Below are 24795 nucleotides of genomic sequence, written 5' to 3' on the forward strand. Positions count from 1 at the left end.
TAGATGTATAGATGCATATGAATTGATTATAGTATCATTATAAAAGAGACAATTGATATTATCTTACATTCACAGTTTTAAAATTCCAAAAATAATACCTTCATTTGAAAAAGCGTCTGCTCGTTAGAGGATAACTATGGTTATATTGCTATTATCTGCATTTTTTACAAAATTATTGAAATAATGCCAAAAAAAATCCGTACTCGTATTTCAAAGAAAACATTTTTTTCAATAAATCACAACTGTAGGTTCACCTGATATGTACCGCTCTTGGTGGAATCAAATGTGCCACGTCACTTGAAAGTATCTATTGCAAGTGATGTTCGTGTCTTCAATCAAGCGGATGGTTTTTTTCCGGTTGGAATCCAGCAGCTTCAGGGTATACTTAGAGGCGGAGCTCCATTGATGAGAACATTACTTCAAAGAAGGTCTGATCTGAGCTTTATAAGGCACCAACCGTTGCTGGAGGTTGTATAGTTTCCTGGTTCGGAACAATGTTCCAAGCTTTTGAGGAGCCTTTGCATTTCCAGCGACATGATTGGGCCAAGACATATTGGTGTCTATTTTAACCCCTAACAAACTTATCGAAGCAGAAATATTCAGTTCGGAGACATTTATCTTTTTTGGAGAAAACCGATGCCTTGGTTTACGTGGCATTGAATTGAACCTGAAATAACCTCTAGATCCTAATTACCTGCGGCCGGTGAAGATGTGAATCCGCAGCCTTATGTCCTGGAATTAAAATGGAATGACGAGATAAATGTTCTGTCGTCAGCAAAGCAATATATTGGATTCCTGTTTTTTTCCCCATAAGTCGTTGACATACAATAAAAAGAGAGTTGGGCAATATGGGGGACACCAGCGTGGATGGTAAAAGTAGTCGAGAGATATCCATCGTCGGTCACTTGCAGGGAACGTTCTTTCAAGAAGCTGCAGAACCACACCCAAAAATGATCAGCGAGAGATACAATCAATATTTCAGGGTACAGTATGGAGCTAAATTGAAAGAGGTATATTTTTAGGAGAGAATTAGTTCCCACAAAAATGTGGGAAACTTTTGAAAAAAGAAATGAACCAATTAATTTCAAAATAAACTCTTAACAAAAATTTTTAGATCATGTGAAGCACAAACTGAAAATAAGCCCTCTCCAAACAACTACTTCCATATGAACCTTCATTTTCACTTTTTCATTAAAATTTTCAATCATGATAAAAAATTTGACCTTCAATGATTATATTTTGAAAAGTGGGAGGGAAATGTATTACCTGCATTGATTTTGATTAGCAGGTAAATACAATCATTCCATATGCCAAAATTTAAGGACAATGAACATCAAATTTGCACTGAAAATTCACATTTTCATACCTACAGCCTACATACAAATTTACCCAAGAACAGATAACAGAAAATGTTGTTTTGCACTTCAGCTGCAACTGCAGCTATACGTTTGGGAGGGGGCCAAAAAGGAGATCCCACGCCATCTGAAAAATAATGTCAGGCCTTTTCTGTCCTTTAAAATTGTGTCTTCTGACAAAAATGTATTGAACCTTTTCCGAAAAAAAATGTATAGCAAAAAAGGTAATGGCTTTCGTCGTACTAGTATCGGACATATAAAAACTAGTTTTGTTGTACTTTTGAAAGATTGTTAAGAAACAATCGTCTAAAAAATAGCTTATCATATTCAGTACTATCAAAGCAAACAAATTACTATCACGAAAAGCTTACAAAATAGTTTTTTGCCGAAACTGTATTGAATTTTGCTTCATAATAGGAAATTTACATGTGTAATTTGTACATTTGAACTATTTGAACTAGTAAATTATCAGTTACAAATATCAAATGAATTTCAAATGACCAATTTTACTAATTTTATGGGTTATATCAAAGTAATGAATGATAATCATATTAGGGTCGAAAACCATACGAAGAATATGCAAAACGAACTAGAATAAAATCTGTTGATTTATATTGACCCATTTTTTTAATAGAATAATTTATGTGTATCCTCAATAGTACGTTAGGTATTTGGCTCATTGACGTTATGATAATTTCTTCAAGTGTAAGTAGGGTAATAATTCACATGATGAAAATGAATTATCTGTCTGATATGAGTCAAGGACTTAAGTTGTGATTTCACAAGGATTAAGTGAAGTTTCAAATCTACGTAACTTTTAGAGAATAAACCCGTTAACTAATTCAAAGATGTCTTAAAGATGATAATAACAGTGCACTTGCACACCTCTCACCTCCATCTGGAACTTTCCTAAATGGAGAGTATATTTTTGATTTTTGACAGATTACCAGGAGTTGTCAACAAGTAGATACAATCTATTCTATTGTAATATGTTAATAACTTCAGTATCAAAGACGTTCTCAGAGGACTGGCACAATGTGCACCTGTATTATTCTTTTCGGAAAATGGAATAATTTTTGCATTCAGTTCTGGGTACATTTAGCTCCTGAGACCCAATTTAATTACATGCTTAGAGGTTATCCGATTAATGACTTTTCAATTTAAAGGTAAGCAAAAGACATTTCATATTCATTGCTTTTCTCCATTCATTTTTCTGAAGTTTTTCTCATTAAAGTTTTCAACTGTTGAGAATTAATCACAGAAAAAGGATGGATTCACAAAAAACAATATCGTTAGTACAAATGGGAGAGATGTTATTTCCGTAAAAAAATTCAAATTTATTGTGAATGATAAAGAAAATAAAATGGTAATATTTCATTTTTTGCAAAGTATATGTTCTGTAGAGATAATGCATATGAGGTATTGCACAACGTTTTTAATGCAACTATTTACAATTTATGGGGAAAAGAATGACTATTACCATATACCTCTTTTATTGTTAATTACCAAACAAAGAAGAAATTATCTACAACAATCTAAAATCTGTAGAATTAGTTCATGGTTATTGGTTCCTAAATATATTATTTCTGTTAAAATGAAAGGGATATATTTTTAGGATATGTTCATTTTCGGAAAAGGAAGGTTTTGGCTTTCTACTCCTTCATTTTGTTACAAAAAAAATGTTGGAATCTTTTAAAGGGTAAGCACTTTGAAACACCTTCTGACATTGTTATGGTTATATAAAGAAGCAACTACGTTGAATATCGTTTCCCTCATGCCTATACAAGTATACCTAAATGTATGTATTTTAATGCAATGAATACCCATTAGTATTATTGATTTCAGAAGTGTATCCTTGTGATATATTTTTCGAAGAAAAAATTATATGAACATATATTTACTTTTAGATATACGTGGGGTATTGAAAGTTGGGTTATAGATATATAATTGCATGGATATATATATATATATATATATATATATATATATATATATATATATATATATATATATATGTTATCAATCGAAGTCAGAGATGAATAAATGGGGATAGAGAACATGAAAATTTGAATGAGGGATCAATGGTCTGTTAAGCTTTATTTGCCGTTAATACTAGCCATAATGTAAGTTCGCTATATCTGTGAAAATAAATGAGGTTTAAAAAATTTCAATGAGAGTTCATCTTCTTTTACAAGATTTGGAAATTTTCATGTCTTCAGCTTCAGCTTCATTTTAATTCAGATCTTCGAGTATTCAATTATTTCATGTAATTTTCATTCCGTTTCCCAATTATTCTCACATTTTCTAAATAAGCCCGTTTTACGGTTTCTTCAAATTAGTTTCGATAAAATTCGTATGTTTAGTACTTGTGAACAACTATAGGAATGAAGAATGCATTACATCTAATCGTGAATCGGAAAATGCGGAACGGGAAGCCAGTTATTTAAAAGTCGAATACTACTAGTCATCTCACGTGAATGTCAATTGACACGCATGAAAGCAGAATCAAATGAGCTCCAGCGTTAAAACCACGAAATGATATCCAATTTTTTGAAACAAGAGGCTGACGAAACTATCACGTATTTATTTTTTTCGGTTTAGGTAAATTCTACAAAGCGTACGTCTCATTCGATCTATGAAGTATATAGAGATTATTGGATGTATTGAAAAGCATTCTCTTCAGGCCCCCGGCCAAAAAACCTTTTTAGCCCAGGTTTTTACAACAAACGAAATTGATATGGAAAATGTATATCGATTCGACCTAATGTCGATCAGTTCACAAGCATTAGTTTTTCAACGTTTGTTTGAAGGTGATTGACAATTTTCCATGATGAATTTCATTAGTTCGGACTTTCATTGTCTAATATATAAAATGATTTGAAATCCCTAAGAAAACTATAAAAAAAGGAGAATTAAAAATGAATAGCTGAAAATAACAATTATATTAAAGAAAAAAAACCTGAAATGAAATGACAGTGAAATAAAATACAAGTGAAAATAGAACAATTGAACAAAAAATAGAAATAAAAAATGAAAAGTTAAGAGATTCCAAGCTAAGTTACTTCACGACGTTTCGATTGTTAGTATCTATAATCGTCTACGGGTGATGACTGGACTAATTTCTCCCAGAGATGACCATTTATGGGTCATTCGAGTACTTTCACGTATCTCCGCTTTCCTTTTACGACTTCACCGGTTTAGTGGGAGATGACCGTTTGGCGGGAGTAAGCCATTTTTCGCTTGATTATGGGTTTCCATATGCTGCGTATCTCTACACTAACTTGGCTGAATACATTGTTGGACAACATGTATGCTGTTTCTTTAAATTTCCTACTAAACCAATGTTCCACCCTGTGTATGATCTCAGCTTGGGACCACTCGATGTTATGTTGATGGGTCCAAACATGCTCTGCTATTCCTAATTTGCTGGTTTCCCCTTTGCCAAGATTGAAAGCAGGTGCTTGACGATCCGCCAAGACATGGAGAATACCCTTGTGCTCGGCAATGCGAATATTCTAAGACTAAGACTAAGAGGCCATTGAATGTTCACATTGCTGAGCACAAGAAACATACACAGTAAGGGGAAACCAGCAAATCAAGATTATCAGAGCATGTTTGGACTCATCAACATAACATAGAGTGGTCCCAAGCTGAGATCATACACAAGGAGGAACATTGGTTTAGGAGGAAATTCAAAGAAGCCACATACATGTTGTCCAACAATGTATTCAGCCCAGCTAGCGTAGAGATACGCAGCATATGGAAACCCATAATCAAGCGAAAAATGGCCAACTCCCGCCAAGCTGTCATCTCCCACTATACCGGTGAAGCGGACAAAGGAAGGCGAAGATAAGTGGAAGTACTCCAATGACCCGTAAAGAGTCACCTCTCGGAGGAATTAGTTCAGTCATCATCCGAAGACGATTGTTGATACTAACAATCAAAACGTCGTGAAGTAACTTGGCTTGGAATCTCTTAACTTTCTATTTTTTGATTTTTATTTTTTGTTCAATTGTGATATTTTTACTTGTATTTTATTTAACTATCTTCTCATTTCAAGTTTTTTTTTCTTATTTGTCAGTGGGCTATACTTGAAGAGTGGCAGTAAACAAATCTAAAGAAATGAAATTTAAACGTTCAAGCCAGTCTCGAATATACCTACACAGTAGGTTGAATGGACTGCCGCTTATCAGAAAACAACTACTTCCCTGGCTAATACCACGAAGGGCGTTGGATTATATCTGACAGGCGTCAGTGCAGGAATCTTCACAGAAAATTTCCTGCATATGCAGTTGGAAATACAACTGATAGAGTCGACCTTCAACTTTGGGACGGGCACACTTGCAGACCGGTTTCGGGCTCATTAGCCACTCGTCAGTGCAAGATAGTGGTCATCATCGATCTAAAGTCAATGATATTCCATAATTGAAAATCGGAATTCTTTCAGAGTATTTCATTCCTCCTCCTAAGTTGGAGCGAACAACAAAATGTCACTCCATCTAGTGAACGAGGTACTAACCAACTGCATATCCTAAATGTGCCCGATTCCTCTGTAAAAGGAAGGAAAACTTTCTTATTAGTCAGTGGGCTATGCTTGAAGACTGGCAGTAAACAAATCTAAAGGAATGAACTTTAAACGTTCAATCCAGTCTCGAATATACCTACACAGTAGCTTGAATGGACTGACGCCGATCAGAAAACAATCACTTCCCTGGTTAATACCACGAAGGGCGTTGGATTATATCATATCATCGAAAAATCTCAAATAGCAGCATTTGATACATCTTTCATGACGTTATTTTCTAATTATTTATCCAATTTCTATTCATTCGTTCAAAAATCAGTTTGCTGGGAACAATCGAAGACAGCATCATATTCCTTATAGGCTGTTCTTTTTTTTTAATAGATCGATATTTTTTTGCAGCAGGTACATATTTCTGTGATAAATACGGCATATTTTTGAAGGTATGTATTGTAACAACTGGGCTGAAAAGTCCCGGGCTTAAGAAAGGAAACGCGTTTTTTTTTCAAACTTGACTTCATTCATCAACGTAATCTCCATCAAGAGCCACACAAGCATTCCAGCGCCGCTCTAACATTTAAGTACCACTTTTGTAGAACGATTCATCTTCTGTCTTACAATAGGCCTCAGTTTCAGCAATAACCTCTTCGTACAAGCAAAATTTCTTACCGGTGAGCATTTTTTGAGGACTGCGAACAGCCAGTAGTCGCTGGGAGTCAAATCTGGCGAATATGGTATATGCAGGAGCAATTCGAAGCCCATTTCATGCAATTTTGCAATCATTTTCATTGATTTGTGACACTGTGCACTGTGAATATAGAACGAAATATGGATTGGAAACTATGAAAATACTCAACAGACTCAAATATATTCAAAAGAAAATAATTCAATACAATCCACTTATCAATCATATATCAATGACAGTAACTTGACAACTTGTTAGGGAGAATACAATGTGTACAAAAAAAGTTACCCAAATTCAGAAAATGAGCTATCTGCGACATGCCCCAATAACGCTATATAATATTCACTGTTGATGATATATTCCTTCTCAAGATAGTCGATGAATATTACGCACATCCCAAAATACCGAAGCCATAACCTTTCCAGTCGATTGTTGTGCTTTTGGGCAGTTTGTACGAGGCTCACCAGTTGCTCTCCACTCAGATGACGATCATTTTGATACCGGAGTGAAATGTTTCATCCATTGTTACATATCGACGCAAAAATACCGATTTGTTATGTTTAAACATGGCCAAACACTGCTCAGAATCATCAAGATGTTGTTGTTTTTGGTTATTTCGGTATCAAAACGATTTTGTGGATTTTTTTTAATGATTTCTGGTGTTACTCCCTCATTTGGACGTTCACTGCGTTCTGCGGAGTAGTTATAACACTTTAAAAGCCATTACTTCGCTCGAACGGTATTTTTTCTCATCAAGAAGCAGTGTAAAATTAAAACACAAAATTGTTTTTGATCCATTGTTTTGAAAATAACAAATGGATTGTCACTCTTAGCACAATAACTTATAAACTCATGAGTAAAATATCATCAAGCGTTAAAAGCTTTAGAAAGCTATTGTATAGCGAAACACGTAGGTATCTCGGTTTTTGTAAAACCCTTTATAGGTAGTGAAAATCATACAATAAACTGTATTAATACGTTTTTATAAATTATTCATTATATTCGTCAGTCTATAATAAATGTACAATTTTTCTTTCTAAATTGTGATATCTCTGCTGAAAATATACAAAAAAATCAAAATATCCTAATTTAGGAACGTAGAGAAATGAAGATTTCAAATGAATAATATCAAAAAGTAATAAAATTTACTGAACAAGGAAAATAAAAGTACTTATATTTCTCTCGATCCTCTTTTCATAGAACATGACAAAAACTTTTTTCATTTTGGAATGTAACCTTTCACGGTTGGCGTCAATGTTTTCAAATGTGCAGTCGCTGAACATGCACACACAAGATTCTGTTCGAAAATATCAAGAGGCTAATAATAACGTCGAATAATTATTCAACAAGAATGTGTTTAGAAGCCATAGAAATACACAAACACCAAGAGAACTTCGACAGAAAGGAAGAGAGTACATATTCACCAAAGATCTGGCACACAGCATGGTAAAGTAAAGTTAACCAAATCGGCAGAAATGAGGATTATAACGAAAGAAGACCGGAAACCAGCCAAAACATTTTGTATTTTGTTTCTGCCAGTGCTTGTAAGGAGGCTCCAAAATAAAATTTTCTGTATGCTTCCATGCATGTGTCACTTTAACAAACGTTTTTATAAGTACTTTTTTTGAACTTGAGAAAGGTATTGAAAATATATCATAAATTGAAGAAAATAATTCCAGTTCCCAAAAAAAATCTTTAGAATGTGATCATTATTAGGATCATTCAACATTCAGTAACAAAAACTTTCATCTTCTAATAATAAAAATGGTGGTTTCAGCACTTAATACGCTATTCTTTGAAGTTCAAATAAGTAACTAGGTCTTAAAAAACAATCGACATTTTGGGTCACCCCGTAACTTATATGATTGTTTGATGGAAATAGTCCTTATTTATATTCTACGACATCAATATACCTCATTTTCCCATTATGATTTTGTACCAAATTAAACAGTTTTTGAGGAAATCTGGATATTTTCCATGGGACAACCGTGTATATATCCTATAAAGATTATAACACTTCCTTCGAAGATTATAACACTTCGGGAATTAGAGGTAGATTCGCACTTCCAAATATTTTTTAAAAGACAGTATTCTAATATAATATTTTAAAGCCAAAAAAAGGAAAAACAAGTAAAGTGAATTCGGTAAGCAAAATAAAATAAAAAAAGCAACAAAAATATCAAGATCAAAATCTGACAAACGACAGAATTGACCCACTGGGTTAATTAATTTCATATTTCTGGTTCTGACATAACATAAAGCTGAATAAGCCTCATACTGTGGTTTTCATATATTGATAAACTACCTGGAACATTATGTACCTGTTATAATTATATAAATAAATGGGAACATCGAATCACTTCATTATAGTTCGTAGGTAGGACTTCGCCAGACTCCTAGAACGCCAAAAATACTGGAGAAGTGTTGAATAAATATATGACAGTAGTGGACGTTTCTGATTCGCAAAGTTTTTGATAAAAATAAGTAATCATGTGCACTCCGAAACATTTGTTGAGCCTAGTGAAATGTACAGATTCGTCTGAAACAAAGTGTATGAAATCAGAAGATCCTAGAGATAAAGTGGAGTTTTTTAAAATACAGGAAGCTTCCAAAAAGATATGGTGGTTGAATAGAAGATTCAAGGATGAATATCCACAAAAATCGAAAACTCTTGCAACAGTTCTTGCCAAGCATCTCCAGAAAATGATTCGACAAACTGTCAAATATCGTTGGTTGATGAGGATGGATTTTGAAAAGAAATATCCCATCCTTTATGAAGGTACTCGTTCTGCCATTCAAAAATTGATGATTGTCCATGATGAAATGAACAACATTGAAGATGAGTGAACACATATGCATACATACAAGTATTCAATTCAATCATTATTTCTACGTTTTTGTTGTAAAAATGCTCTAATATTATTGATTATACGAATAATTTGAATGAAATTTTCTTTATGATACTTTTGCTTTCTTTAATGTTGGGATATTCGTGTTTTACGGTCCTGATCTGTAATATGGATTGTAGTTTAGATTACCAACATGTGAAAAGACTCTGTTATTTGCACTTTTTCTCCCTTGAACGTACGGAGGTAGTTCGCGCTGAAGTCGTTAAATTCATGAACATCAGAGATTGAACATGTATGCTCTCAGTTCAGTTGTGGACTAACTATCTCGAGTTCAAAGACCGAAACCTTTTTTCAATTGTATATGGCTGTATTTCGCAAGTAATCATAATACTATGTGGCATTGAATCGACAATCGTTGATGATGAATATTTTATCAACTTCTTCTGTAACGAACTAATAACACGCTTTCCTTACTATGATGGCATATCGAAACCGTTTATGAAATAACCTAAATTCTCAGAAATGACATTTTTACCGTAATCTTAAATAGATGAGGTAAAATGATGATAAATTATGTAAAATCACAACCTTGACAACAATTTTTTCGTTTTAACGCAATACTATTCCTGAGAATTTAGTACCTACTATTGTGGAATTATATTGCAGTACTGGTGACGCTTCTGGTCTCTGGAAACATAAGTCTAAGATCCCGAGTAAGGTCGATCTTCACCAATTTGATAACCAGGTGAGAATTATATTTTAACAAATAAAATATGTTTGTGGACATGTGCTAATAGGTTTGTGGTAAAAGAATATGTGCATGCGACTATAATAAATTTAAATTGTGAAACATTGTTTTTTCAAATTTGACTGTCATGGTTGCCAAACGATTCATAGTCTAATCGAAAGTATACAACATACGCAATATGCAGTTGGTCGTTAGCTCTCCTTTTTCTGTTACCTATTACCTGGTAGCCGCAGCATGGTAGGTTATATCAGAAAAAAAAGTAAAGGTGCTGAATAACATATCAATAAGGAATGACAACAATGAATTGATAGAAGATCCAACTTCAGCTTCGATAATTTTTTCATAAATTTTCCATTGAATATTATAAAAAATCCCAGGATACCACAAACTTGTCCAATCCTCATTCAAATAAGCCCTTACTGCTACCTTATAATCAAGATGAATTATACACGCGCTTATGATCAAAACTAAAAAACATCTACTCATCTGGATTTGATGAAGTTCCAGGGTTTCTATCGAGAAACATTTTAGGTTCTATACTCTCATCTATAACATGTCTGATAAATATTTCATACGGGAATTTTTTCAAATCTCCTTAAAACGGGTAGTCATTCCTATATATATATAAAAAAGGCGATCCGACTAACATGACAAATTTTCGACCGATCACAGTGCCACCTGTTTTCTCTAAGATCTTTGAATATGCAAATTTGAAGAGACTGAACATTTGAATGATAACATAATATCCAAAAACCAATATAGTTTTCAGTTTTCAAAGTCAACAACCGATACGATTCATTATATTCGATCGCCTTGAATACAATTAGCAAGAGAGAGTGCCCTATCGGGGTCTTCTGTGTCCTTAGCAAGGCATTAGACTGTGTTGATCACGAAAATCTTTATATAAATCTCCATAATATTTGCATACAAGAAAATGCATTTAAATGGCTCAAAATGTTTGTCTCAACACGGAAGCAATATGTCAGTATCATCATCGTTAATAATGATGTGAAAAAGTTATATACATCCAATTATATGGATATTAATATTTGTGTTTCACAGGGCTCAGTGCTGGGCTATATAATTTTTTATTATATGTGAATATTATGAAAACCATCTCTATATATGCTCATTTCACACTATGTGCAGATGACAGACACATCACTAGTTATGTCAGATACAATAAATCAAATTCTACAAACCAAAAGTAATTTAATCCCGCGAAAGTTAAACACCTGGTTTAGGAAAATTCCCTACGTTTGAATACTCAAAAAACACACTAAATGAGATTTCATGCTCGTCAAAAAAATTGCCAGTTTCAACTTGAGAATTGAGGAAAATGAAATTTCTCCGTGCTCTACGGTGGAGTTTTTAGGTGTACACTTCAATGAATTTCTCAGCCGGAAATTGTGGAACAGTTATATCAAAATTGAACTCCAGTCTCAACACCCTACACTGTAGGTTTATGGACTGACATCTATCAGAAAACAACTACTCCTCTGGCTAATACCACGAAGGGCGTTGGATTATATCCAACTGATGTTGGTGGTATTAGCCAGGGGAGTAGTTGTTTTCTGATAGGTGTAAGTCCATTAACCTACAGTGTAGGGAGTTGAGACTAGCCTGAACAAATTGTTCCTTCAGATGATTTGGTTCCATGAATTATCTTCTTAGAAACCTTCGTGATATGCCTGCCTGAATATATTGGAATTATGTTTTTTTTATATATGATAATCGTAAGTGTTTCATAAGAAATGAAAATTTGCATTCTATCAATACCAGGTGTAAGATTTTCATATGCCATATTGTAAAAATGCACTAACTTGCAATTCCCCCAATGTATTAGGGCTCAGATTTGCTACCCCTTGCTTCAAAATTACACTTAAGTATTTCCTACTAGAGAAAAACTATTACTTCCTTCAGGAAATGATTGAATAATGAAATAAAAATTCCAATGAATGTGTTACTCTTAGTATATTGTCTTTTAGTTTTATTTTTGAGCTCTTTTGGATAATAAAATTATTATTATATTACAATTAGGTAAATTGATATTGGTAGTTGCTCTCATCTGCTTACCACTTGATGCATATATATTGAAATGTAGGTAATTGCGAGTAGAGTAGTATCTACAGGGTTGCTCGTGAAAATATGTTCATAGATAACGGCAGCAAGGCTTTGAAGTTTAAAAAATTGGAGCAGGCAAATATGAGTGACTGTACTGTTTCATGCGATAAAGGAGGACGTTACAAGAACACTGCTATTCTCACATAACTCACCAAAATTGTGTTATAAAAACAACTGAAAATAATTATGTGTGTTATCACGAAGGGACGAATACAACAATGGATTTTCACCCTTACAAAGCATCACCAGGTTCAAGAATTTGAGTAAAATCAGTTGACACCGATGTTCTGATAATTTTACTTGGCAATATGCATAAAATTCCTGATTCTGTTAGTTCAGGGACAAAGAAAAAAGTAGTAATGTCCCAAATTGTATCAAATGCACGAAAATACCATTGAACTTGGGATTCAGTATGTGCCTGAGTCTATCTGCTTTCCATACATACACACTTACACAGGTTCCGAATACACGGCTGCGTTTTACAATAGAGGAAAAGTTAAAACGTTTGAAGATCTTTCGAAAAAACGAGGTATACCAAAAAATGGACGTTGTTGAAGAATGTATGGTGGCTATATATGGTATCAAACATTGTACTAAAGTGAACGAAGTCAGAAGTTTTGGCTCAAAATCATACCACCATGATGGAAACCACTGAAGCAAAAATTTTTACCTACAATTTATGGCAATTCAATGTGGTTACATGCAACTGAAGCTAATTGCATTAAATTTTGTCCAGAATATTGTGGTTGGTTTCTTGATGATCATTTGATGGAAATGAAACACCTTTAAAAATAAATGATATTTTGCAAATAACCGAGAAAGCAAAGGACGAAGCTTTTTACGACTATACATGTGTTGATAAATTTATTTTTGAAAATACTTTTTATTTATTTTGAGGGCGTTTCTCAATTATGCTCCAAAGTAATTCTCTATATATAAGTATAGTATAGTATTTTCTTCCTTTTCCATACTTCGAATAGGAAGCATGCGTAGTTTTCGCACTCTATCATATTTCACAGCTGATATGATGCGTCCTCCTTTATCGCATGAAATAGTTTGAGCAACGCTTCCTAGTCACACATATTTGCCTGCTCCAATTTTTTAAACTTCAAAGTCTTGCTACCGTTATCTAGGAACAGATTTACAAGAGCAACCCTATACTAACTGTTTGTCTGCGACTACCAGGTACCTAATAGGGAACAGAACAATTGCATATTGCGTATGTCGTATACTTTCGTTTGGCAACCACATTTGAAAAAAACAATTATTTTTTATAATTACAATTTTTAATAGCCATGAACATTTTTTTCACTACAACTCTATTGGTACACGTTCACAAAAATATTTTATTTGTTAAAATATAATTTTCACCTGGTTATCAAAATTCTGATTATAACATTAACAAACAATCTTATTTACATATATACAAACCAAAAACATTCTCCCACGTGCGGGAGCAGGGATTGGGAAGGAAGGGGGGTTATCAAATTGGTGAAGGCCGATCTTACTTGGGATACTTTACTTCATCTAGTTGCCTGTTTGCAATGCAAGCTGCGGAGAAATACAGAAAACGATTACTCATCTGGTGGTTGTTTTTGAAGCTTGGGTATGCAACGTACTGCCGTATGGGCTCTTGCATTAGCAAGGTTTGAGTTTTTTATGGATATCGTACAGATGGCATCTTTAAAAGGGGAAATGTCCATGTTTACTAACTCTCAAGTTTGTCCTTTCAGGACTGTGGAGTCCAACAAAGAATTGATGGTAAAGCCTAATACCACTTATGCGACATATGGCAATTTGGCATAGCACTGTATAGTGCTGGATCATGATGGCTTTGTTTTTGTGTTCCCGTTTCATCTATCCTACTACTATTAAAAACTATCTTTTACATGCGGCTTCGTTGGGTGAAGATGTAAATAAAAAATATGTGAAAAGTAAAAAATAATAAGTACAATTTTATTTCGGAAAATGGAAATAGTATAAAGCTAAGGATTTTTGACAAGAAATATAAATTTTCCACTGGTTTCATTAACTACTTACCTGAAAAGTCCATTAATAGTAATGATAGAAACGGATGATGCCTTGTTTGTGTTAAGGTATAACATCATGATCATAGTAGTACTAAAAACCTCACTTCGTGTCTTTGGGCGGAGCAGTGAAAATTATTAAATGTGATACTCTTTCCGACCTGCAGTTCATACTTTAACTTGACCTCTTTATAGGAGCCACGCTAGGTCAAGGTCCTACAGTAAATCAAGTCGTAAAATTACGGTTGACCACTTCACGATTCTCTCGTTAACAATACTTAGAATGAGGTCGAAAAATTAGTGTCATAAGATCAATTTAATACCTTTAAGTATATCTGATAAAAGGCGCATTTAAATTAAGTGATTTGGTTTGTTAGAAGAGAAAGCAAAATGTTACACATTATCGTAAATGCAATGAAACAAATGAAAACATTCAATTGACATTTTTATTACATACGGTTCGTTAAATCGACCGATTTAGTTGAAATTAAATCATATTTGCAAATTGGATTTGTTTGGAAATAACTGCTATTACATTCACGTCATGATGTTTTTAATTGAAATTGGTGTTTTAATATTGAATTTTTCTTGCAATTGTTGTAAAATTATTTTTCTATAGTTTTTCCATTCGAATGTGTTTTCCAATTTTGCGTGTCTATGGAAACAGACTTGATTTTTTTTTTGTTGCGAACCAGAAAGTATTTCGGATAGTGTAACGTGAATATTGGATTACTTAGAAGAAACGTATACATTTTTTTCACGAAAAACTGAAAATCAACTGAAGAAATTCAAATTCCTGACCAATTAAATAATGATAGAAACACCTGATTATAAGTATCTCATACCAAGAATGCTCAGGATGTGGAGTATACTCCAGATCACTAAGCCTAAGGATTGAATGAGGAATGGGAAAAATACCAGCGTGGTTCAAACAGAACTGGCTGGTATCTCAATCGCCACAAAAGAAATAACCAGAAAAGGAATTTCTGGCAAAAACATAACAATCTGCACTGATAGCAGACAAGCCCTATTAACCTTGAACAGACAACGTGTTACCTCAGGTCTAGTAGTCTAATCAACAAGTTCAAAAACATGAAAAATAGAGATAAAGGTCCTAAAAACATGAGCGATAGCTCATTCGATTCAGAATCACCTCTAGAAAAATGTTTTTGAAGGATTTTGGTGCAGGTCAAAAATTGCAATTGTTAATAACAAAATAAGATTAAAAAAATGGCATTTAGTTTTTCGTTAATAACTCAAAAAATATTAATATTTAGACAATTTAAAAAAAAGCTCGTTAAAGAGGAGGAAATTTCCTATAAAAAAGTTCCGACTCCCGAAACTCTATCTCCATTATTTATAATTTTAATTTGACTTTGAAAATAGGGTTCCACGCGGCTGTTACGGCATGCGCGCGCTGCCGCTAAAGAGAGTTTATCAAAAGGAATAATTTTTTTATGACATAAAATGTCATTTTAAAAATTTGAAAAAATTCTAGTATCTTCTTAACATTTGAATGAATGGAGTCCTGTAAAAAAAAGTTTTATCACCATTTTTCAAAAAGTTATTCAATTGTTAACTAATACATTTTTTCCCAATCTTCGTTGGTATACATAATGGGATAAAAGGTATAACTAATTGGCCTATAAATTTTAAACTTCGTGGAGCCCACTTGATATATATACTTCATACGATCCTGCGATAAAAGTTCATAAAAATTTATTAATTTGTTAATTATGATTTTTTATAACTATTGCAAAATGAAATATTCAAAAATTGTGGATAAAATTTTTTTTTCAGTTGATATTTAGCTATGTCTGTTTTCACATTAAACAATGGCAGTTATTAACATAGGATATGCATTTTTTACGTAATTTATTTATTACATTGTTTTGAACAAATAGAGAAATTCAATATTTTTGAAAAACATTTTTTCTGCTATTTTGTTGTCTAGAGATAATTATAATTTTTAAATAACATTTTCCTTCTTAATTTTAATTTTTAATTGTTTAAAATCGATTTTTTTATATTTAGATTGTTCAAATAATTGGTTAAGAAATAATTTTGCTTTTAAAAATCATATTTACACTTTTAAATAGTTTGGCAGGAAAAAAAGTTTTTTATTTATTTTTTAATTGTTTATTAGTTTAACAATTTGTTATGAACAAATATTCACCAACGTTATATTTTTTTTCTAAAGCAGAAAGAAATTATAAAAACAGCTATATTTAAAAAAGTGCCATAAAAATATTTTTTCATTTATTATAACACTTTCTAATATCATACGATACGATAAAAAAAAATTATGGCATTTTTTCATATATAGGTGTTTTTATAATTTTTCTCTGCTTCAGAAAAAAATATAACGTTGGTCAATATTTGTTTATAACAAATTGTTAAACTAATAAACAATTGAAAAATAAATAAATTTTTTTCCAAACTATTTAAAAGTGTAAATTATGATTTTTAAAAGCAAAATCATTTCTTAACTAATTATTTCAATAATTGAAATATAAAAAAATCGATTTTAAAGATTCAAAAATTAAAATGAAGAAAAAAATTTTTTAATCATAATTATCTCTAGACAACAATGGGTCATATGTGGCCTAAGTGCGTGGGCTTACACTCACCCTCCCTACTCTACAGATACAGATCTCTAGACAACAAAATAGCAAAAACATTTTTTTCAAAAATATTGAATTTCTCTATTTGTTTAAAACAATTTAATAAACTAATTACGTAAAAAATTCATATCCTATGTTAATACCTGCCATTGTTCAATGTGAAAACAGACATAGCTAAATATCAATTGAATATATATATATATATATATATATATATATATATATATATATATATATATATATATATATATATATATATATATATATATATATAGATATATATATATATATATATATATATATATATATATATATATATATATATATATATATATATATATATATATATATATATATACTCCATACGATCCTGCGATGAAAGTGCATAAAAATCTATTAATTTGTTAATTATGATTTTTTATAACTATTGCAAAATGAAATCTAAAAATTGTTGATAACATTTTTTTTTTCAATTGATATTTAGCTCTGTCTGTTTACCTGTTTAGCAGGTATTAACATAGGATATGAATTTTTTACGTAATTTGTTTATTAAATTGTTTTGAACAAATACAGAAATTCAATATTTTTAAAAAAAATGTTTTTGCTATTTTGTTGTCTAGAGATCTGTATCTGTAGAGTAGGGAGGGTGAGTGTAAGCTCTATGAAGTTTAAAATGTATAGGCCAATTATTTATACCTTTTATCCCATTATTCATGCCAACGGAGATTGGGAAAAAATTTGTTAGTTAACAATTGAAGAATAACTTTTTGAAAAAAATGGTGATTAAACTTTTTTTCTGCGGGACTCAATTCATTCAAGTGTTAAGAAGATACTAGAATTTTTTCAAATTTTTAAAATGACAATTCATGTTAAAAAAAATTATTTCTTTAGCGGCAGCGCGGAACCCTATTTTCCACGTCAAATTAAAATTATAAATAATGGAGATAGAGTTTCGGGAGTCGGGACTTTTTTATCGGAAATGTCCTCCTCTTCAACGAGCTTTTTTTTAAATTGCCTGAGTATTAATATTTTTTGAGTTATTAACGAAAAACTAAATACCATTTTTTTTATCTTACTTTGTTATTAACAATTGCAATTTTTGACCTGCACCAAAATCGTTCAAAAACATTTTTCTAGAGGTGATAACGAATCTAATGAGCTATCGCTCATATTTTTAGGACCTTCATCTCTATTTTTCATTTTTTGAACTTGTTGATTAGACTATAGTACTAGAGAGCCAAAGCTTCGGTAGATAATAACATTATCGTGAGTTGGATTAAAGCGCACTACTGGATTAAAGGTAATCGCATTGCCGACTCTTTAGCCAAGGAAGCGGTTGGACTTAGAATTTTAGGACCCAGTGGCAACTACGGCCTGATGAATTCGACAATTGCGGAACTAGCCAAACGTTACAACCATGTTCAATCCCTAAAGAGATAGGATGAAATCAAAGGAGGAAATCTTGCCAGAATCACCCTGGGCAACTCTGGCAAGCTGGCGCCGAAGAAATATCTGGCGATGACCAGGAAAAATCTACGCTACGAGGAAACACCTCCATAATATGGGGCTAGTGGACACACCTCTATGCAGGATGTGCGAACAGGAAGATGAAACCGTCAGGCATGTACTATGAGAGTTATCGGAGTTATCGTCAATAAGAGAGTGTGTGTTCGGCGAGTCTTGGCCTACACCTGCCGATATAAAGGAGATGTCTCCTAGTGACCTGTTCACCTTCCTGGAAAGGACAGGATGGACGATGACCTAGAAGGACAACTCCTCGGGAGGATGTACATGTGGCCTACGTGCTAAATTCTGAGTTGATTTCAAGTATGAACACGCGTTTCTGGCTAACCGACCTTCACCAGGCGATATAGCACAAAAGACACTCAATGTGGGTAAATTTGAAAAATACGAATTTTTGTGATATGAAGAAAGTTGACACGATTTTGCTATGATTTTTGATTGATTAATTCATTCGAAATGAAGATGACAGATTTGCAAACTAACTCAAAATGATTGATATAAACGACTTGTAGTCCTTCCGCTTCATAGATAAGGATTTCATGAAAGAATAATTTCATTAATTTATAAAAATAATGACAATACTTGAATCATTATTAAATTCTATATTTTGATTACAGGTTGAACATAATGAATATTTTCCTAGTAGTATGGCTAACATCACTACATTATCTAACGATAAAAGCACAGGGAGATATTCCGGATTCCAATTTAATCAAGGATAAAATAGCTTCTAAGGTCATAACTGAAGATGGATTAACCTTTGGAGGCGATTTTGTAGATGTAAACAACAATTTCCAGTCGACGGGTGGTCAGCCACAAACAATTCCAGGGATTTCAGATCCGGTAAACTCGTTGACTGATGTTCAACAACGCAACTACCAGAATACCGGCAGTATTAATTTGGACAATGGTCAGTACGTGGAACCATATACTATCGACTTCAAATACCACAAATTCGAAAAAATGACAAAATTTTTAAGACAAACCACGTCCAGGTACCCTTCTCTGACAGCGCTTTATTCGATTGGAAAATCTGTTCAAGGTAGGCTATTCAATTCATTTATTTAAAAAGGTTTTTCATTTGAGTTTATGTTCTAGGTAGAGATCTGTGGGTAATGGTAGTCTCCTCATCTCCTTACGAGCATATGATCGGTAAACCAGACGTTAAATATATCGCAAATATGCATGGAAACGAAGCAGTTAGCAGAGAGCTCATGCTACATCTGATTCATGTAAGTTTCTATATGTATGCGCATGATATTCAGTTTCTGCATTTTTGTATTTATTAATAAGTCTAAAACAATCTCTCTAGATATTAGATTTAGAAATGACACAAAATTATTCAAATAGAAAACAGTACATTTTTATTGGCAATGATAAATTTTGCTTTTACAACTATAATATAAATATGATTTATGCAGCTCTGACCCTTTTCTGTAAGTTGCAGTTCCTACTTGGTTTTAGAAATATAACTGGTTTTGGAACAACAGAACAACAAAAAATAATAAATGTTCGTGCTATATTTTGATGACTACGTGTAAAATTTATGACGCATAAGATCTATGACATTTTGAAAGAATTCAGCTTTACATAGAAATAGCTAAAATATTCATGAATTAACTGCATAACCAGATCTATTTTTATGAGTCAGATGTACCTAACTGATATTGAATCTGACCGTTATGAGTGAATTTCGATGTCCTTATTTAAATATGTGTGATTGTTGTTTCGTAGCGGATTCTTTCTAAATGACATGAATTTCTTTCGTCTTTTGAATGTTATACGGGTTTCAAAAAATCCTAAATGAGCTTTTTATATTAAGTGAGTGATAACTTTTTTATCACGACAATGATTTATGACAACAACGATTTGCTAGCAATGCTGGACTTCTCAGAGTGTTAGTGCTTCACCCAAGAAAGACCCTATTTTCTTCGGTCATGAACTGAATAGGGTACATATTGAAAGGAATATAGAAATAAAAGACCTAGGAGTTACATATAATATTACATTAACATTCAAGAGTCACATAAGAAATATTTCAAGAAATACAAATAAAATGTTAGAGTTTATTATCAGGCAAACTAGAAATTTCAGCAATATCCAGTAGATCAAACTACTGTACTATACATTGGTTAGACGTGAATTGGAATTTGAATCAAATATATGGTTTGGCGGGTATCACTTCACATCATATGAATTGGATAAAATTTACAACAAATTTTCAAGATATCTCTGCTACAAAAAATATAACTTATGGCTAGAATACCGTTTAGTCAGAACATCTCACTTGAGGAATGAATTTAGGATACTACCTACCTCTCCAAAATAGGCGCAAAACATGTGTAATATCATTTCTTCACCTCATCTATGATCGTAAGTTATATTTTACTTTCCAACTAGAAGGACAAGATTAAATACGATGTTTTATATACAGAATTTCTGCCCTATAGGTGCCCCACTTGCAGGTATGTTACGTCTCGCAAATGAATTGAATGTAATAATCGAAATAGATTGGACAGATTCCCTAACAAGTTCAAGGAAAAAAGTCATTATACAACTAGTGGCATGTCTTCGTAAGATCATCACCCTTTTTAATCGACCCCGTCAGTAACTGACTTATTTTTTTTCTTTTTTAGTGTATTATATTGTAAGTAATATTAAAGTCATCCCTGTAATTAGACCTACGTGGTCTGTTTGAGTGAATAAATAAGAAAATAAAAATTGACAAAAATTATACAGACCAGCAGGCACTTGTACTTGTTATCATCAGACTGTAAGTATCCATCACAAATAGTGATTACTTAGGCTCAGTAAACTAGTTTAACTCATTTACAAAGTTTTGTACCTGTAAAATATGCAGCTTTGATATTTAATGAGAATTACCTGACCCTGTATAATTCAATATAACCATATGTTATGACAATATAATGCAAGATTACTTACCATTTTGAAAAGTATTTTGAAATGAAATAACTATTAAGACGACTAGCAAACCCGGCGAACTCCGTTTCTCCACCAGATGGCTTCGTTTTATGTAACATTTCGTTTGGTGATTAAAAGATGAAGAAACATTTTTTTTTTGTTTTATATTTGAAAAGGAAAAATTTTATTTCATTTCACAACAGTAATGAAAATGCAAAATTGAATGAATTGTTAATGGAAACCAATTTAGTGTTTGAATATTGTACCTGTGATTGGATCGACCATCTTCAACGTGATGTCGTATTCATCTTGCCCTTGCCAATAAATGATTGGATATTGTAACGCATCGTACAAACGATGTGTCTCGTTTACACGATGCATGATATTGCTTCTTCGCTGAACGACAATGTCTCGCGATTTAGTTGGATCGCCAACAATAATTGCAGCAACATCATTAACGGTGGGTGCATTGAATCTTCGCACATGTTCACCTGTTGGGGTACAATCCGCTCTTATGACAAATTTGTGCGTATCCGATGGCATTCGTTCCAATGATGTTTTGAACATATTAACCACAGCGTTATTAGCGTGAAAAAATGCTTGCAACTGTTCAATAATTCGTCTCTTTAACTGTTGTGTTTCCTGTATATTGCACCGCACATTCAGCTGATACACCATCGACGAAATGAAATATATTTGCAGAAATTGATGCGGGTCATCTGGTTTTGGCACCATTGAACCATGAAAATGATATATTTGTCCTTGTATCTGTAATTGCAATCAATCATTTGTTGAAGAATACGGTGTAACTTCTGATCGTGTGATGGTGTAGTGTGTGGTGTATATGTAGTTGTTATGTGTTGCAATTCATTGTGTTGGTGTGAGTGATTGGTTATGTGTGTTGTATCTTTTACCTTGCAAGTCGGCATGAAGCCGCCTTCTCGAATGATATTAGCTCCAAAGGAAGTCATGAGAAAGCAGTTATTGTATTCAAGGATGTGTTGAAGAAAATGGCTGGAATCGGGATCACTTCCATCGAACAATGGTTTCAGTGGCTGTGGTGGTGTAAGTAATGGATCCAGTTTGACTTTTCCACTTGCGCAGCACAATCCAGCCGTTTCTCTTTCGAACTTTAACGCATTGCAATATCGGCATACAGTCGTCATTGATACAATATCTAAATTTTCATCATCACTGTAGTTCGCAGTGGAATCATATTGGAATGCCAAGCGATTGTATGATGCCAATGATCTTCGTGTGCTCACGCGTTGTCTCAATCGGGCATTTTCTCTTATTATATTTTGTCTTTCTTCGCTTAAGTTCTGTGAATACACTTGTTGCTGGCTTGCATGTCTTGTGCGGCGGCCGATGTTCGCACGTCGTCCTCTAGGCATTTTGGACTATGGACAGAGTGGTGAATTTAACCTCAAATGCACGATTCACCTAATTTACACAGTTCAACTTACCACCTTAAAGACAAATGCCTGCTGTTGAAATTGAATACAAATTTGCACAATACACGTGACTGATTTGATGGTTTCCAATTGAAATGTTAGCAAACGAATTACTTATTTTTTTTTACTTTTTTTTCACAATTTCACACTGAACACAATACCGGTTTGTCACATGAAATTAACTGAGCAGAGAACAATGAGTAGCTGTCAAACAATGTATCACTCACCGGCGCCATCTACTTAAAATATTGGTTTGTAGTACATGCTATGTATCAGAGATGGCGCTGTATGTGATAAATGATTTTCCCGCTTTTCTGTTGAATTTTTCCTGAATTTTCTTTGCTATAAACCTCACGGAGCCCGAGACCTTTCCAACGAATGCAAAACCGTGGAAATCGGTTCGTGCGTTCTGGACTTATAGCGTCAGGAAGGAAAACCCGACTTATTTTTATATAGTAGATGATTTTATAATTCAATATTTGAAATCAGAAATTATTATGAACTGAGTTATAGAACAGTATGCAATGATTGTATCAAAAATGTTTGAATTATTTTTTTCTAAGAATAATGGTAACTGGAATATTAACAAAACAACAAAATGCGTTTTTAGTAAAATTTTAAAGTCTTGGTAGATTTTCTAGTGGTTTGACGCTTATAAAAATTACAAAAGTTTTAAATAATTAGCTGAAAAAAAAGGTTTGGTATATAGATGATGTAAATATTCAAAATTTCTTATTTTTTTTATAAACAAACACTATAAATGGAATAAATAATTGGGTGGGAGTTTAAATTTTGGGCCAAATTTGTTTTTTTATTAACAAAGTTTTTTCATCGTATCTCAATTACTTTATAAGTTATAACGGTTATAACGGGTGCGGCGTTACCGGCCTCCCGGCCGGTAAGCCCGTAACCGTTGTGTCCCTGCATTTCCAATCTGTAATACCGTCGAAAATATTCAATACATGCTGTAAAGGGCCATATTGATCTATATTGAATGCACAATGTATTTAAGATACATAATTGGATATGGATTAATACTGTATTGCTTGAAATCGCTTCGTAAATAAGCCATTATTTCCTGAGGATGGAAAATCGTCATTGTGGGTTATCCTTAAGAGATAGACATATACCATCGCGGACTTTTTTGTAGACCTTTTCAAGGTGTACAATACTGTAGTACATATTTTGTAGGGTTCAGCCAGCGTTTGCAATGTAAGGGCAAAAAATGTGTTTATTTACGACATCACATTAGAAACCTTTAAAATTACCAGTGTTTGTCTACTATATTATGAATGTTATATACTCACTTACTCAATCTATTAAAAAACCGCATCACAATCCATTGCGTAGTTTTAAAGATCTAAGCATACATAGGGACAGATAGTAGTGATAACTGTAAAACTAACAACTGTGAATAGTCTTATATTTGTGTCTCAATCACAGAAACCTGTAATATTACAGTTAATAAACAAGTTATCAATATTCAAATCTAAATGTCTCCAATTTAATGAAAATGGATCTTTCTGATGTGCAAATAATTTGTGAATATTCTATCCATTTATGTGCAAATTAAACACTTTGACATTCTTCAGATATATGTGCCATTAATTTTTGTCATGGTCATCCAGATTTCGCACATTAAGACTCATTAAATTGAAAGGGTATATTTTTAGGAGAGATTAATTTTTGGGGAAGGAAGCTTTTGGCCTTCTACTTCTCCATCTTGATACAAAACATGTGGGAATCTTTATAAGGAATCAATTTCAAAAATTAACTCTATACAGAGATGTGTAGATCATGCAAAGAAGTAACTTTCAGACACAAAATGGAAAAAACCCTCCTGAAACAGCTACTTTAATATAAACATTGAATTACACTAAATAAAAATACTTTCGAAACAAATATTTTTATATGATCGCTGAATTATACGAAAAACACTTTTCTCTATACCGTTAGTATTC

General features: G+C 32.8%; 2 protein-coding genes across 4 annotated transcripts in view; one reads left to right on the forward strand and one right to left on the reverse strand.

Annotated features, from left to right (window-relative positions):
* Positions 1-24795, forward strand: part of LOC111502302 (carboxypeptidase D) — a 56384-nt gene that overhangs the window by 5830 nt on the left and 25759 nt on the right. For both annotated transcript variants that reach the window (XM_023156362.2, XM_023156361.2), the window contains exons 2-3: positions 19076-19500; positions 19557-19690. In XM_023156362.2, the coding sequence (XP_023012130.2) occupies positions 19086-19500; positions 19557-19690 (549 nt within the window). In that variant the 5' untranslated portion in view covers positions 19076-19085. The remainder of the gene's footprint in view (positions 1-19075; positions 19501-19556; positions 19691-24795) is intronic.
* On the reverse strand, positions 20821-23287 carry LOC111502303 (uncharacterized). 2 transcript variants are annotated; one of them, XM_023156363.2, is made up of 3 exons: positions 22847-23287; positions 22295-22780; positions 20821-22148 (listed from the first exon to the last, which is right to left on the reverse strand). In XM_023156363.2, exons 2-3 carry the CDS (start codon positions 22772-22774, stop codon positions 21627-21629), a joined length of 1002 nt encoding a protein of 333 aa, XP_023012131.2. In that variant the 5' UTR covers positions 22775-22780; positions 22847-23287; the 3' UTR covers positions 20821-21626. The 2 variants fall into 2 exon arrangements, with proteins under 2 accessions (XP_023012131.2, XP_023012132.2); XM_023156364.2 differs by lacking the exon at positions 22847-23287 and having other exon boundaries at positions 22295-22837.

The sequence above is a fragment of the Leptinotarsa decemlineata genome, unplaced genomic scaffold (genome assembly GCF_025532065.1).
Source record: "Leptinotarsa decemlineata unplaced genomic scaffold, Ldec_3_MD MMD2_tig00026282_RagTag_RagTag, whole genome shotgun sequence".
Taxonomy (NCBI): domain Eukaryota; kingdom Metazoa; phylum Arthropoda; class Insecta; order Coleoptera; family Chrysomelidae; genus Leptinotarsa; species Leptinotarsa decemlineata.